We start from the raw sequence: 17,126 nt of genomic DNA, 5'->3' as shown, positions 1-17,126 counted from the left end.
AAGATTCACAGACTCCTGCTCTACGACATGACTGAGCAAAGTTTCAATTCAGTGCTATGGTGCGTGCGATGATACAGATGGGCCAAAGTGGGTCGGGAGGGCCCTTTTCCTAGACTCCATGCACGGGTTGTGAGCCACCTACTCATTCATATTCTAAAATGTGAGGGCTGTCCTGAGGCAGGCACTGCACAGGGATCTGGTGCATTTCTGTATCCTAATAACAAAATATCTGAAAGAGAAATAAAGAAAACAATGCCATTGACAATAACACCAAAAATAGCAAAATAGGGATAAATTTAACCAATAAAGAGAAAGAGCTGTACCCTGAAAACTATAAGACATTGATGAGAGGAATTGAAAAAGACACAAAGTAATGAAAAGATATCCAATGTTCATGGATTGGAAGAATTAATGTTGTTAACATATTTATTCTACCCAAAGCAATCTACAGATTCATCACAATAACTACCAAAATTCCAATTAAAACATTATCTAACCTAGGAAAACCCTGCAATAATAGTGACGTAGTCTGCATAATGGTTGTAGAAGACAATGTTTATTTGCATGAGGACACGTGTGGGTATGTGTCTCAGCTCATGGCCACTTGCCCTCCCATGGACTGGAGAATTCGTTCAGTTTGTCTTCCCCAGAAGTTACCATCATCCTCTTTTTTAAACTTGATTGTGACACCAGTTAACCAAAGAAGAAATTTCTCATCTCAGCACTTCTGCTTTTGTAAGCCATAAAACTGAGGAAGAAATTGGCAGGTGGCATTCCTCTCCAAGGCCAGACGAGCTAGTCCAGAACTCTGTTCTCTCCATCAGTCTTCATTGCTCAGGTATGACTTTAACCAACTCTTATGATCAGGTCCTAAGGGGTCTCTATGTCTCTCCACTTCTCTCTGTCTTCTCTCCCTCTCTCCTTCACAGCCTGAGGGCTGGGATTTTTGCACAAATACCAGGTGTACTGTCATGCTATGGTTTTTGAAGTATTCTGGAAGTGAATACTGCTTATAGCAGCTGACCCCTGAGAGGTCATGGTCAAAGCCCTTGCTCCTAACAGATGGGCTCCTGATTCGGGTTTGGTTTAGCAAATGTTTCCCTCTGGGCCCAAAGGGAGGTTCTTTCATACATGTGTCCATTCACTCAAATATTGTTTCCTTGACTGCTGTTCATGTACTAGGTGTTGAGGGAAACTCACATACAGGCGGGGCATGGCAAGTGCCTCTCATTTCCCCCCTCCTCACACAGGTTTCTGAAGCAGCCACGGCAGCAGTGACTGAACTCACCAGTGAAATGATGGCTTACTACAGGTCAGTGGGGAGACTGAGACCATTGGTGTAGCAGGATTCCTCGCTTAAGAGTGAAGTGCTCTCTGTGTGTGGAGACCAGATTTGTCCCCACACTGCACCTTTCAGTGGCAAGCAGGGTTTCAATTAGCTTGGTTTAAATGTTGATTTCCCCCAACAAATCTAGCCTTGGGACCCACGGGCATCACCATGCTGTTGCCAAGCTTCCTGCAGAAGGCAGGAGGGCAGCACAGGGTAAAGTCTGGCTTCAGTTGGAGGGAAGGCTCATATTTGAGGGCCTGGGCATTAGGCCCCAGGATCCCTCAAGGAGCACCCACACCTGTCCTGCCGCCTGGAAGTCCCATGCATATCCCCAAGGGACTTGCCAGCTTCCAGCAGCCGTAGGGATATGCTGCTTGTCGTTTTCTATGAACAGTAATGACGGTTTGCAGGAAGGAAAAATAAACTTGTCTGGGAGACATAATTGAGCAGTGTCTCTGATTTTATTACAGTGACAATGAGAATGATCTGTTCTTTGAGACTGATGGCCCACAACAGACTAAGGTAAGACCAGGAGCTTAGATTCAATCCATGGAGGGGCTTTGAGCTGAGAAATGCTCAAGGAAAAGGGTTTGGGACACCTTGACCCTGTGGTATTTTGTGATAGAATGACTGTCATGTCTCCCAGGGAGACCGGTGCAGGCTATGCTGACCTAGCCACTGTGCGGCTCCCACACAACACCGTCTAAGGCATGGTGATGGCACCATGCTTGCAGAAGGCCCGGGCCATGACAGTGGTGATAGGTTCACTGTGTGATGTCAGAAAGACAGCCAAGGCTTCAAGTGGCTTCAACACAAATTTGATTTTCCTTTTAGGAGAGGGGCTCAGCCTGCATACTCCCTGGAGCCAAGTTCTGAGACTCAGAGGAGATAACCTTGAGAGTTAACATGTTGCCCCCCTTTGAGGTGGAAGAGTTTTTTGCTCCCTGGAGTGAAGTTAGTGACAAGATGTAGATGATATGACCAAAATGATGAATTGGGAGTTGAAAGAAAATCACTCATTTGCTATCTGATCTTAGACAAGTCATTTCACCATTTTGGGTCTCACCTGAAATGTTTCAAAACCAGCATAACTGGTTCAGTCTCGCCCAGAGTAGAGCATGGCTTCTCCCTCTGGCCCTTTGCCTCTCCCAGCCACCTGACTGTCAGTCACAGGTCACACAGTCAGCATTCCTCTGTGCCATTAAAGGTCTCTCAACTGTCTCTCAAGCTTTTATACCACTGTCACACCTTAGGACAACCTCAGTAAGCCTTATCACAGTTACACAGTTTCTAAAATAACGGCAAAGTGGTCACATCCTTTACAAATAGCCACCACTTTTAACATATTTGCAGAATGCTTATAAAACAGCATCCTAGAAAATAAAGAAATAATTAAAAATTATTGAATGAGCATAGATGTATAGAAAATATTATAATCACCACTGACATAAAAATTTAAATGCATAGTGTTAGAGTATTAAGGATTCAAAAAGGTGTAATGTAAAAAGGTAGAAACTTATGGTTAGTGGAGCAGCTATGCAAAAGATACACAAGGTACGAACAAGATTTATTAAAAAAGAATGCCACATTTGGCATCAAAAAGCCCACATTCTGGCCTCTAACTTGCCAGGTGCCCTTGGGTGAGTCACCTGCCCTCTGTGGACTTTAGAGAGATGGCAGTCTTTCCATAGAAGCTCTGTTATGGGTCCTCCCACCACTCTGATGACAACACGGTTCTCTGGCCTAGCTACCTCAACACGCTCCCTTCCCTCGTCTTCCCACAGTGCTCCTTCCAAGACCTGGACCTCATCCCTCTGGGAGATGGGGGCATCCAGCTGAAAGTCTCCCACCAGCTCTACAACTCGAGTTTCAGGCGGGCCGTGTCGGTCGTCATTGCGATGGAGAAGCTGAGGAAAGTGCCCATGGTTTTCCCCCAGGACCTCCAGGATGACGACCTGCGGAGCCTCTTCTTCTTCATCTTTAAAGAAGGTACTTCTGAGAGCTAAGGACAGACAGATCTCTGTCACTTCCTTCTCTGTGTCCATAACTTAACAATTAATTAAACTCCCCCAGAGCTGACACCCTGTGAATGAAAAGGGTGACATAGTAGACCTGAGAAGCTCAAGCCACATGCAGGCCTGGGAAGCTTGGTAACCCAGAGGAACCCCCCAGGATGGTCTGATTACAAATTGCCAACTGGGTGGTCATGTGGGCCATAAAGTTCCAAGCTTGTAGCTTCCTTCGCAAATGTCACTCTTTGCTTTAAGGAACCCTGTCCATTGTTCTGATGCTTCTTAGGAGAGCACACTTTTGAAATGTCAGAGTGATTTTCTTTCCCTATGCCCGAGGGGCACAACTATAGACACCAAAGCAGGAGACCACAGACCCCCTTGTTGTCTTCTTGTTCCCACATACCATTTCTATGTCTCTATGTCCTGCAAACGGTAATTATTAACTGTCCCGTAGCCACCAAGATAAAGAAAGTGTGTGTCTCTCCATTTTGTTTTTATCTAATCCCAAAGATATCCCGCTCTGCTTTCTCCTGCCTCCTGCATCTACCACCAATGTAATGGTCCCTACATTTTCTCCTTTGATTCTAATGCATAAAATAAGCTCAAAACTACTCCTGCCCTGGCCATTGTGGTTCAGTAGTTAGAGTTTCAGCATGCAGACCAGAGGGTTGTGGGTTTGAGTCCCAGTCAAGGGCATGTACCTGGGTTGTAGGTTTGATCCCCGACCACAGTTGGGGAGGATATACAGGAGGCAACCAATCCATGTGTCTCTCTCACATTGATCTCTCTCCTATCTCCCTTTCTGGGGATCGAGTCTACAACCTGGGCATGTGCTCTTGAATGGAATTGAACCTAGGACCCCTAAGTCCACAGGCCAACATTCTATCCATTGAACCAAACCAGCTAGGGCTAAAATTTATTTTTCAATTATAACTGGCATAAAAAATTAGGTTAGTTTCAGGTGTACATCATAGCAATTAGACATTTAAATACCTTATATGGTGATCCCCCATAAATCTAGTACCCATCCAACACCATACATAGTTATATTAATGGTTATATTAACAATCCCCTATGCTATACTTTACGTCCTTGTGGCTATTTTTATACCTGGCAATTTGTATGTCTTAATCCCTTCATTTTTTTCACCCATTTCCCCAACCTCCCTCCTATCTGGCAACCATCAGTTTGTTCACTGTATCTATATTTCTGTTTGCTCATTTATTTTGTTTTTTAGATTCTACAATAAGTGAAATCACATGGCATTTGTCTCAAGCTGCTCCACTCTGTCCTCTGCTTTCCGAGCTTACTTGCATGGACTTGCCCTCCTTTCTTCCTCTCTCTTCTCTTGCCCCTACATCTCCACCACCACTCCCTAATGGCCTACAGGAAACTGAGAATAGAAAGCAAGATTAGAATAAACTGAGAAAACCAGAAATATTGGCAGCTCCCTTTTGGGAAAGCCAGTGTAGGCATGGGAAACCAGCAATGGAATACATTTGAACTAGAACAGAATTAAGGAATCTAAATAGAGACCTCCCTGATCCCCTCCAAGACTCTGAAGAGTTAACAAAGGACCTTGATTTAACTATTACAACATATTAAAATAGTAATTTGGCTGATCAATTATCTAAAACTATTCAAAAAGCGGTAAAGCTACTAAAATTGTGAATATATAGCTCCAGCAACTAAGCAATCAGGCCAGACCTCACCAAAGGCCTTCTTAATAGGGGAAGGGGTGTGCTTCAATGGTAGAAACCCAGGGCACCTTAAGAAGGATTGTAAATAACTAAAATGGGATTTAGAAAAAGAGGAGAAACAGATGCAAGCAAAGGGCTGCTCTGAGGTTGCTAAGAGGGCATTTCTCCTTCTTCTTACCAATACCTTAGGAAAAAAATTAAATTACCATAAAAGGGGAAACTTCAAAGGCCCTTTGATTTTAATGTGTACAGAAGGAGCTGCCATACTGTCATTATCCTGGAACACTTTCTCAATCTGTTGAGATCTTGCTTCTGGGCATGTCCTCAAATTCTTGGTTCAGATAAACTCTTTGAACATTCCTTCATCACTGCTCTTTACAATATCAGACTCATCGGTGGGAGGAAAACAGAGAAGCCTAGACACCAAATTGATCATCTTAGTTGAAATTATTCTCAAAATAAGACCTTGATAACTACTCACATTTTCAAATCCGTCCATTATTCTTAGAGTGCTTCCTCTTACATTATCTCCTGCACATCTCATGCCCTTATTGGCCTAGTATTATTGGATCACTATTTTTCTTAAGTCACTCTATTGCTCATCCATAGCAAGCAACAGTGCTGAAGCTTGAACCTATGTCTTAAGGTGCCACATCCGATGTTCTTTTTCGTCCTAACTTCCTCCCCACTGTGTTACAATTTCTTGAGCTGGGTGTGTCCTCCAACAAGCCCAATGCCTCTCATCAGGCCTGCCCTGCTTGCTTTGTACCTAAACAACGCATGTGCTCCACATTTCAGAATCCATCGACTGCCTGTGGGATGACTGTTACCAGAGTGATGCATCCCTACAGTCGCTGAGTTGCAGGCTCCAGGACATAAACCAAAAATCCCTGGTGCTGGCCGGACCACATGAACTGCAAGCTCTTCACCTGAATGGACAGAATGTGAACCAAGAAGGTAAGTGGAAACCTTGATTCCTCTCTTGGCACCTTGGCAGGTTGCTAGTCATACACATTTTCAACAAAGTAGAATATTAAGGCAAATTATCAACATCAGTGAAAACAACATGCTATAAAAACATGTGAGTTGTGTGGGTAGAGGGGGTCCAGTAATGACACCAGATTGACTCCCTTAGCACATTCATATTCTGGCAAGAGATGTAACTCTAAGAAATTAGACTGCTCAAGCACACCTAGGATCATGGTCCTGCCAGGTCATTTAACAACAGTATAACATCAGTGCTTCCATTAGAAAGGGGACTTGAATGGACATGAACTAACTGCCTGTGGATTCTTGTTTCCTGTGGTTGGTGTTGAAAATAGAATGGTGAAGAGATAGTGTGTACACTCCCATTTCCATCTCTGCCCCTGCCCCTGTCCCCCTAACAGCCTTCCTACCCAACACCAGATAATGGGCCTTTATAGGGAAATTTCACTGATAAGCAGAACTGTTTATCTCTCTGCCATAACTGGCAAATCTTCCAAGTCTGGGGAGCCCATTAGCTGTGGGATCTGCCTGGCATGCTGCCACTGTGGCAGAGCTCTTTGTGTAGGGATGTGGCCACAGGAGCTGCTGTAAGGAGCAGTGTGTTCCCTTCTGGGGCTGCTGGCTTTGGAGAGTGGCACCCCTGGGGAAAGTGTCCTGCTCTCAGCCAGGCCAGAACAATCCTGTTTCTTTAGAACTGGGTTGTGAGCATGACCTTGGGGCCTCCAAGTGAAACCATTGTGACTAAGGAAAATTAACATGAGCGTCTGTCCTTGCAGCCACTTGTCCCAGCTAAGCCTCTCCTCACCCAAGTTCTTCCCACTTGTTGCTCTGCATCTTGGAATAGATTTGTGCCTGGTTTCTTTCAGGAGCCCAGCTTAACCTCTTTGCTTGTCTTTCATGTTGATCAAATTGTTCTCTCATGAGATGGGCCCATCACCACATGACAAGATGGCTTCCTTCCTTCAGTTTTTAAAAATTAGACCCCCTAATTCTTCACTGCCACTGTAATAGGCTCTGGGAAGTCCCCAGACCTTCTCTGGGAAAAACTAGAATCAACCAACTGAACCTGCTTATAACCCATGAGAATCCATAGGAAGGTTCTCACAGAGAAGGCTAAATTAGACAAGCCTTGGGCTTGGGGTCCAGTGGTTGGGCCAACCCTGCCCTGCTGTGCATCCCTGAACACAAGGCCCCCTTTCTTTCTCCAGTGGTGTTCTGCATGAGCTTTGTGCCAGGAGACGAGAATATCGACAAGATACCTGTAGCCTTGGGCATCAAGGAAAAGAACCTGTACCTGTCTTGTGTGGTGAAGGACAAGAAGCCCACCCTGCAGCTGGAGGTGAGTGGGCACCAGCAGCCAAAGGCCCTTCTCAACTCCTCTGAAGCACTCTTAGCCATCTCTGACTTCCAAGGCAACCTTCTCCCTCCCCACCCTCACCCCCTACACCACTCCGCCCTCTGAAAACCTGGGGGCAGACCTACTTGACAATTTTTCGGAACTGTAAATATGCAATTGCTAAATGCATGCAACTTTCACTTCCACTGCAGAAAATTAAATCATTTCCCTGATGTTATTATGCCCAGTCAACACCCAACAGATAATGCAGTGTTAGGGCTGCTCCATTTGATACATGACACCTTGGGAAATTAATCAATTCAAGAAAACTGTCACCTGTTGTCATCTCCACTCTACTCCCAACATCACAATCCTTCCCACTTTCCAGCCTGCTTAGCTGAAGTTTCTTTTCCAAGTTGAAATCATTTTAGTCAAGGCCATTAAAAATTTTAATTTAACACACACACACACACACACACACAACACAACACAGCAAAAATCCCTAGAAACTAAGCACTCCTGGAAGCCTTAACTTAATTTTCACTTTTAAAAAATGCCCACCTATATTATGCTCCCTGCCATCTGACACTCAGTTCTAGAAAAGGCTGAGAGCTCCTTCAGTCACTGCATGGAAAGTTGGGGTCACGAAGATCCCTGGGGCACTTGCATCCTGGTCCTGGCTCTTCAGTCTCCTCTCTCACTGACCCAGAGAATGATCTCACCAGAGTCTCACTGTTCCTTCCCTCTCAGAAATTCTTCCTTTCTGTTTCGCTGCAGACATTTGACCCCCACGGTCAGTCAAAGAAGAAGATAGACAGGCGGTTTATCTTCAACAAGAAAGAAATCAGGGACAAGGTAGAATTTGAGTCTGCCCTGTACCCCAACTGGTACATCAGCACCTCGCAAGAGGAACAGATGCCCGTCTTCCTGGGAAGTACGAAAGGTGGCCGGGATATAACTGACTTCACCATGGAAATCCTGACTCGCTGAAGAGACCCGTACCCAGGGCACCCACCTGTGCTAAGTCACCGCAAGGGCTGCAGAAAGGGTGCAGAAGGGTTTGAACATGGTGGGGGCTGTGCTTCACCATGTTCAATGCCCAGCTGCTTTCCCCACATTAATTAGGGAGAAGCAGTCCCCTCCTTCCAGGGCCAATCCTCTCTCCTCTCTGCTCATCCAACGCCAGCCAGGCAGAAACCATTGCACATTCAGTTCACAGAATCCCTCTGTCCTTTGCACCCAGCTTCCAACAAGCAACCACTTAAATTATCTGTTTATTTATTTATTATGGGTTCATCTATTTAATTTCACTCAAGGGGCCAGGAAGCAGCTGTTCCTGTGAAAGGGCCCAGTTTGCAATATCTAAGGAGCCCATGCCATTTGGATGAGTGTGCTATCTTTGTATCAAAACCTTTCACTAGGCTCAATAAGCTCAGATTATTTTTATAGGAATATTTGTGAATGAGAAGTAAGATCACACTGCTTCAATAATTCTGAAATAAATATCATTGAAAAATGAAATTGTTCCCATGTGGTGATTGACTTCCTGGATCTGATGAAGAAGAGGAATAAATGGGAGCACGGGAGCCTGGTGGGGTATATGGAAGCCCACTCCTCACGGACTGCTGGCCACCAAGTACATGGAAACATCCCTGCCCAGCAGAGCTGCCTTCCACCCATCCCTCATTTTCTGTTTTTCAATAAAAGGATATTCGGTGCAAAAGGCTCATCTGAAAACAGGATAAGCTGAAGCATTATAGGACTGAGGGCTGTGGAAACGACTGCCAACAATTTCTCTGTTCATTTACTGTCCTCTGTTAATTATATATATGTATTATGGGCCCTAACTGGTTTGGCTCAGTGGATAGAGCATCAGTTTGCAGACTGAAAGGTGCCTGGTTCAATTCCGGTCAAGTACATGTACTTTGGTTGCAGGCACATCCCTAGTAGGAAGTGTGCTGGAGGCAGCTGATCAATGTTTCTCTCTCATCAATATTTCTAACTATCCCTCTCCCTTCCTCTCTGTAAAAAAATAAATATCTATATTTTTTTAACTTAAATGTTATGTACTAGGGCCTGGGAGCACAGAAACAAGAAAGGTAAGGCATTCCTAGTTAGACAGGAGAGATACACAAGCAAACGAAGGCAACATGACAAGTAGAAGTAATACAGTATCGATAGATCTGCTGTGAAGGACGAGGGTCACTGAGCAACATACGAGTCAGGCCTCAAGGAAGAGCAGCAGTCCCCCACCTAGAAATAGAAAAGAAAGAAAAAGTCACAGGCCATTGTGGCAAAGGCGTGGGGTGTGAGAATGAATGATGCAGGAGTGCACCTTCCAGATTGCAGGAGTCACCAGAAGCAAAGCCAAGACACAAAAAGAACGTTTTGTAACTCATATCTCAGACAAACGAAGAATTTCTTTGGTATATAAAGAGTTCCCTCCAAATGTTAAAAGAAACAGGAACGAAACAATAGGCAAAAATATGTCAACAAAAAAGGAACTACTATTAGAGAGTTGGCCTGTGGATTGAAGGGTCCAGTTTCAATTCCAGTCAAGGGCACATATCTCGGTTTCAGTATCATCCCTGGCCGGGGCCCTGATCAGGGCTCGTGCAGGAGGCAACCAATCGATGAGTCTCTCTCACATCGATGTTTCTGTCTGTCTTTCCCTCTCTCTTCCACTCTCCCTAAAAAATAATGGGGAAAAAATATCCTCGGATGAGAATTTAAAAAAAAAAAAAAAAGGAAATATTATTAGATCTTGGACAGAGTCAAAGGTGCTCAGCACTACTTATAACAGATGAAGTAATAGCACTTTGACTGCCAATGCTCTAACAGATTACAAATATCAAAAGTTTAACAACACACCCTGTTGGCAAAACTGTGAGAAGACCTCCACTCTTAAGCAATACAGGTGGGAGTATAAACTGGTACAACTCTCTCAGAGGAAAATTTTATATAATAATAACTATAAAAATTACAAATGCATATGCCCTTTGGCCCAGCAATTGTACTTCTGGGAATTTATACTGCAGATGGACATGCACCCTTGTGAAATGACACATGATTAACATTACTCATTGCACATCACTTGTAAGAGCAAAAAATGGGAAATATCCCAAGTGTCTACTGACACTTGCTAAAGCAGACTGGCTAACATGTGAGCTGTGCCTGGTATCCAGCCACTCCCTTCTGAGCCAGGTCCCACAGGCTGTTTGAGAGGGTCCCTTTAGCCTGCAGAGGCAAAAATAGGTATGAAATCCTTCACCCACCACCAGGATCAGGAAGTGAGGGCTGAGGACTCCCTGCCAACACCTGAGCATCCCGAATCGCTGCCCCTTAGCCTAGAGAGGAGTCCAGCAGGAAGTGGGGCTGCCCAAACCATGTACTTTGCCTGCGAATGTTGGGTTGCATGAGTCCTTGTAGCAGGAGGATACCATATTTTTCTGTGTATAAGATGCCCCCAACTTTTCCAACCCAAAATTTTTTAAAAATCAGTATTTTAAACATGAAACAGAACACATTTTTATTTAGTAATGACCACAGGTAATGTTCACATACCAGTACTATGATATTATGCAACATATCTCTTTAACTTTGTTCATGTTCTCATGGCCAATCCTTCTCTCTTCATGAAATTGAAGCACCATTTTGCCTTTCCTGTAAAATCGACAATTTTCATTTCACTTGCAAACATTCTTGCCTGACATTGAATAAGCTTAGTTGACACACATAAGCCACTCTGGTGCTGCTCCATAATCCAAGTCTTAAGCCTCTGCTCCAAGTTTGCCCATTTTGCTGGTTTTCCTTCTAAGGCCTTCTTTTTTGGCATCTTAAGGAGTTGTTCTTCCTGTTCTCTCCACTGTCTGATCATACACTCAGTGCGAGGAGATCCAAATTGTCTCTTTGCAGCTTTATTTCCATGCTCTTTTACATGGCTGGATATATTCCATTTGAATTTTGCAGAGTTAGACAATAGCTTACCAGTATTTAACTTTTTATTTTTTGACATCTTTATGGGCTCAGAACCCTCTGGTCCCTGTTGTGTCTACACATTCTCAATCTCCACCTCCACCTCCACCTCTAATTACAGCATCAGCTGACATCAGTAACAATAAGGTTCTTGATTGGAGGAAGCTTGTTTGACAAGATATTGGCAGCTACACACCCATGTAGCTTCCTTCTCTCCTGACTTCTGTGTATAAGACACCCCTCAATTTTCAGCCTAACAATTTTAGAAAAAAATAGCATCTTATACATGGAAAAATACAGTATATGGAATCCAGGTAGATAGGGGCATTACAAACAATATGGCGTGGCTTTCAAATGAAACATACCAGGAACACCTGGAGGAGACGTCAAGCATGGAGCTGAGCCTCAGTGCCTCCAGCTGGGGGGAGACCCATGTCCCAAGTATACAATGTCTTCCTAAAGCCCATCCACCTGCCTCCCTGTCAGAGCAGCAAATCCATTTCCCTCCCCCGAAGGCCCTTCCAAGGCCCTATTCCTTGCCAGGTGGTGATTTCCCCATGTTGTAGCTTATATATCATGTATAAGAAAATTTTAAAACTGTGACTTCACCTCTCCACCAACATGTATGTTTTAGGGTAGAATCTAACATTTGTCATCATAACTTTAAATAGTTAATTTCAAATGTTATCATCCCTAGAATATTGTAAACTTGACATTTAAAATAAAACTGTTACATCCCTTTCATAAATGCATCCAATAAAATTCCAGTAGTGTAGTGACTGTTTTCTACTGTCAACTGCCTGAAAATACATGAGCAAATTCTTTAATGGTCAGAAATTTTACAGCATTCCTTTTCCTCCTTGAACTGTATTTCCCCTCATTTCCCCCATGAAATTTTATCCTATATAATAAAGAGGTAATATGCAAATTGACCATCACTCCAACACACAAGATGGCCACCACAAGATGGCTGGCAGGGGAGGGCAGTTGTGGGCAATCAGGCCAGCAGGGGAGGGCAGTTGGGGTAACCAGACCTGCAGAGGATGCCAATTAGGGGCAACAAGGCTGGCAGGGGAGAGCAGTTGGGAGCAACGAGGACTGCAGGGGAGGGTAGTTGGGGAGGACCAGGATGTCAGGGGAGGACAGTTAGGGATGACCAGGCCGGCAGGGGAGGATAGTTGGGGCAATAAGGTTGGCAGGGGAGCAGTTAGGTGTCAATCAGGCTAGCAGGGGAGTGGTTAGGGGGTGATCAGGCTGACAGGCAGGAAGGCAAGGGGTTGGGAGCCAGACTCCTGGATTGTGAGAGGGATGTCTGACTGCCCGTTTAGGCCCTATCCCTCAAGGGGTCCCAGATTGGAAATGGTGCAGGCTGGGCTGAGGGACACACACCTTGTGCAAGAATTTTGTGCATGGGGCCTCTAGTACAAATATAATATGTATTGCACTTAAAAACATTTTACTGACCATAGTAGGATACTATGTATTCAATCAAAATTTAATTTATTATATTTTATGTAACAATAGGATGTTAGATTTTTTAATTCTTCCAAATTGTGTCATCATTATAATTATTGTTAGTACAATTGATCAAAATAACAAATACATAAATATGCTCTATTACAATGATTTTCATTAGCAATATATCTTGATGAAATAGATCTTTTAAAAATTATTTTGTATATTTATATAATACTCATAATTATAACAAGGGCTCAATGTTGACCCTATTCTCATTTTGGTTTTTCAAATGTAAGTGCTATTTGTACATATAAACCATGAGTAATGGGAATGAGAGGAATTTCATTGCAGCAGTGTCACTCAACCCTTTGAAATCTTTATGAGTTACTTGTCAAAATCACATAGTCATCTATCATCAATTTAAATCATTATTTAATGATTTATTAACCAACAATTTATTTAGGTCCTCTTCAGTTTGTTGTTGATCCTCACCCGAGGACATTTTTTTATTGATTTTTAGAGAGTGGAAGGGAGGGGAAGAGACAAAGAGAGAAACATTGATGTGAGAGAGACACATTGATTGGTTGTCTCTCACAAATGCCCCAACCAGGGTTTACAACCAAACTACATTCCCTTGACCAGAATCAAACCTAGGACCTTTCAGTCTGCGGGCCAAGGCTCTATCAGCTGAGTCAAATTACTAGGCCAGGGCTCTTTCAGTTCTGTTGGAAGAAATGGAAACCAACAGAGCTTCCAGAGTCCCTTTGTCTGGTGCCTCAGGATCTCTGACACCCCAAGGCAATAAACTTCCTAGGACTGGGAATGTGTGGGAAGTCTGCTGTTCCCATCTATTCTGGAGAGGAGAAGGGCCAGGTCACTCCAGCCTCCTTCCCACTACTCATGTGGCTGCTATGCACCCTGGACTGGATGATTGCCCGGAGTAACTCAGCTGATGTCAGATGACTTAATGACAACACCAAACTGAGCCCTGCTGCACAGAATAGGGGTAGAAGTTGAAGTGGGAAGCCTGGGCTCATTCTGACCTCTGACCTCGGTAATAATGCCTCTGTAATGATGTTGGTGGGGTCGGGATCAGGTGAACAGCTCTAGCACCTATGGTTCAGTTCCGCATCAGTGCTAGAAAGTAACTAATAGGGGAGTCAGATAGAGAATAACTGGGTTGATGCAATGAAAGGTACTATTTTAGGGAAGGTGGTCAGAGAAGGAAGGCCATGTGAGAATGTGACTTGACATAAGATGCCAATCTTGCAAAGAGCTGGTGCCAAGAGGAGGGAACCTCAAGACATAAAGGCCCTGGATTGGAATTAGGCTTGAATGAATGAGGCGAAGCAAAAAAAGGCCAATGTGGCTGCAGCAGAGTAGGCAAAGGAGAACAAATAGGCAAGGGCCTGGTCTCCGTATAAGGATTTGGACTGAGTGTGTCATAGAAAGCCATTGGAGATTCTTACTCATGGAAGGATGGTCTTATATGTTTTATCACTGTTGCTATTGTATGAAGAGTGGACCCTGGGGGCAGAAGGAGAGGGTGTCAAGAGCCCTGGCTGGCATGCTCAGTGTTTTAGAGCATTGGCCCATGAACTGAAGGGTTACAGGTTCCATTCCAGTCAAGGGTACATACCTGGGTTGCAGATTCCCCACCCTGGGTTAGGGCACATGCAGGAGGCAACCAATTGATGTGGGTCTCTCACATGAATGTTTCTCTCCTCTCTACCCTGTCCTTTCCACTCTCTCTAAAAATCAATGGGGAAAATTACCCTCCAGTGAGAATTAACAACAGAAAAGATTGGAAACTGAAAGATCAGTTAAGAGGCTATGGCAAAAATGGAAAAGAATCCCAAATCAAATTTAAAGAAAATATCCTTTTATTAACTTTTAGTCGAGAATATGTTTGTATATTTTCAGAAAACAACTCCGAGACCATCTGGAATCCTGTAACAGAGAGAAGCGCTCCAGCCATGAAGACAGAAGAGACACAATTCAGAGATGGAAGATGCTGACAACACCTCAGCATACCAGCAGACAGCAGCTGTGGGTTGCTGAAGGATACCCAGGACCAAACCAGAGACAGCCGGACCTGCATTACCACCATTTGTCCACCAACCAGATCTGAAATATTATGGCTGGCATGTACACATAAGGAACTATCTGGCATTGAAATTGGGACTCAAAAGAACTGTTGGCCCAGAAAGGAACTCACTACATGCTGATTCATTTGCCTCTCAGCATAACCATTATGGCTTGTTGCAGTTTAAGTTCTTACAAGGGTATTTCTTAGATCACATGATCTCACACATCTGGAGGAAATAATGAACAACATAAACAACCCAGAGAAAGAGAAGCAGCGATCAGACTCTCAAACCTCAGAGGGAAAGTAAGAGAGGATGGGGGTAAGGGGAAGAGATCAACCAAAGGACTTGTGTGCATACATATAGGCCTAGCCAGTGGCCATGGACAATGGGGGTAGGGGCAGGGGGGTATATCTAGGGAGGGGTTAGGGATGGGAATGGGGGAATAAGGACAATTATGTGAGACCATAATCAATAAAATAAAATAATAATAATAGTAATAATAATAATAATAAAATATAGTCTTTGAAACAAGGAGCAATTTCTTGACTAGAAATTGCTTAGCTCTGTTCTGTGAAAAAAAAAATGGCAATGATCTTCCCCAGAGATAATGGTATCTTGGATGAGGGTAATAGGAGAGAAGGTGGTAAGGGATGTATTCTGAGCTCAGAGACAACAGAACTGGCTGCTGAAGTAAACGTGAGAGATGAGAGAGAGAGAGAGTAATCATGGGACTCACAGGTGAGTGGGTACATGGGGGTATTTAACAGAAATGGAGAAGCCTGGGGAAGAAGCAGACATTGTGTTGGGGGTGGAGGTAGATAAAAAGTTGTTTTTTGGTCAAGTTACATTTTAGATATCTACTTGACATACATGAGAATGTAAAATTTGAATCTCCCTTGAGATCAGACTCGGGAATAACTTGAATGTAGGTCATATGCCATGGGCCACATGACAAGAGATCAGATTTGGGAATAACTTGAATGTAGAAGGTCACATGCCATGGGCCACCTGACAATAGTGTATAGCTAGAAAATAGAAGGTCCAAGACTGAGCAGTAGATACAGCAATACAAAGAAGCTGAAACGAAGAAAGGGAACCTGCAAATGAGGTTGAAGATAAGTTATCAGGAGATAAGATAAAAACCTGAGAGGGAGAGGACTGCTGTAGAGAATGAGTGACGGATAAGAGGTCCATTAGAAGGTTAAGTACATGGTCACTGGGTTCTGTGAGAAGGAGGTTGTGGGTGGACATAACAAAAGGGAGGACAGAGCTTGAGGACAAAAGCCTTCCTGGAATGCCTTAAGGAGAGAATCAAAGGAGAGGAAGTAGAACCATTGAGTACAAACAAGACTCTTTTAAGTAGTTTTGCTGTGAAATAAAAGTGAGTACAAAAAGGAAGCAAAGAAGCAGAGAAATCCCATGGTAGCTGGAGGGGACCAGAGGATCAAATAAGAATTGTTATGTTTAAGGTGGAGTTGCTATAGCACTTCAGTCGTTCATATGAATCATTCAGTAGGTGGGAGAGAAACGATGCCGGAGGGGAAAATGAGGATTCCAGGAGCCCAGCCTTCAGTAGTCTGTGGAGGAGGTGGTGAGAGAAATGATGGAGTTGGGTACAGATGCAGGTAGGTTAGTAATTCCGGGGGTAGAAATTTGAGGCAGCTCTTTCTTGACTGCTCCTGCCTTCAGAATGAAATAGCACCTAGTGTGCACTCAGTCTTAGGTGGTTGTTCTTTTTTAAAGAACTTTAAAAAATTCTTTACAAGTTTCAATGATTTTTTTTTTTGACCCTCCTGGCTCCCGAAGCAGGGTCATTCTCACGCCCAGACCAGGCAGGCTGAGCTGCCCTGGCCCTGGCACATTCTTTTGGAGTAATTCTCTGCCAAACTCCAAACTTGCTGTAGTGCATCTTCAACCCCTTCTAGAAGAGTCTCAGAGGCATTTCCCATTGCTCATTATTATACAGCAGCTGAGAGCAGTGGCCATTGTAAACAGTAAATGCATAAGAATGCTTAGATTTTCAATCACTCATTAATCAATATAATGAGTATAGAATTTTAACCATCACCAAACATTGAAAAAAAAATCATGAATTAAAGAAATTAATTGAGTTCAATAAAGCAATGAAAGATAAGATGCATGATTTTATGTACCTAGCTATATCAGTTGAGATTAAATTGAAAGCAGTTTAAGATTAAAAAGAGGGGCGGGAAGTAAAGGTGTCATTTGAAAGATATT

The 17,126-nt window shown here is 43.6% G+C and overlaps 1 protein-coding gene across 1 annotated transcript; it reads left to right on the top strand.

The window, feature by feature from the left end:
- The first annotated feature begins 755 nt into the window (after window positions 1-755).
- Window positions 756-8,876, top strand: IL1B (interleukin 1 beta). Its single transcript, XM_084901139.1, has 7 exons — window positions 756-838; window positions 1,251-1,312; window positions 1,801-1,852; window positions 3,115-3,319; window positions 5,841-5,999; window positions 7,238-7,368; window positions 8,143-8,876. The coding sequence occupies exons 2-7, from the start codon at window positions 1,296-1,298 to the stop codon at window positions 8,353-8,355; spliced, it is 777 nt and encodes a 258-aa protein (XP_084757265.1). The 5' UTR covers window positions 756-838; window positions 1,251-1,295; the 3' UTR covers window positions 8,356-8,876.
- The last annotated feature ends 8,250 nt before the right edge of the window (window positions 8,877-17,126 follow it).

Source organism: Pipistrellus hanaki (genome assembly GCF_964339955.1).
Source record: "Pipistrellus hanaki genome assembly, chromosome: 12".
Classification (NCBI taxonomy): domain Eukaryota; kingdom Metazoa; phylum Chordata; class Mammalia; order Chiroptera; family Vespertilionidae; genus Pipistrellus; species Pipistrellus hanaki.
The sequence above is the reverse complement of the archived record's forward strand: the minus strand, read 5'-3'. Positions and strand labels throughout refer to the sequence as shown.

Bases quoted from the DNA above. Each gene is read 5' to 3' on its own strand.
- IL1B (XM_084901139.1), top strand. The intron at 1,853-3,114 runs GTAAGACCAGGA...GTCTTCCCACAG, and splicing joins ATGGCCCACAACAGACTAAG to TGCTCCTTCCAAGACCTGGA. The intron at 7,369-8,142 runs GTGAGTGGGCAC...GTTTCGCTGCAG, and splicing joins AGCCCACCCTGCAGCTGGAG to ACATTTGACCCCCACGGTCA.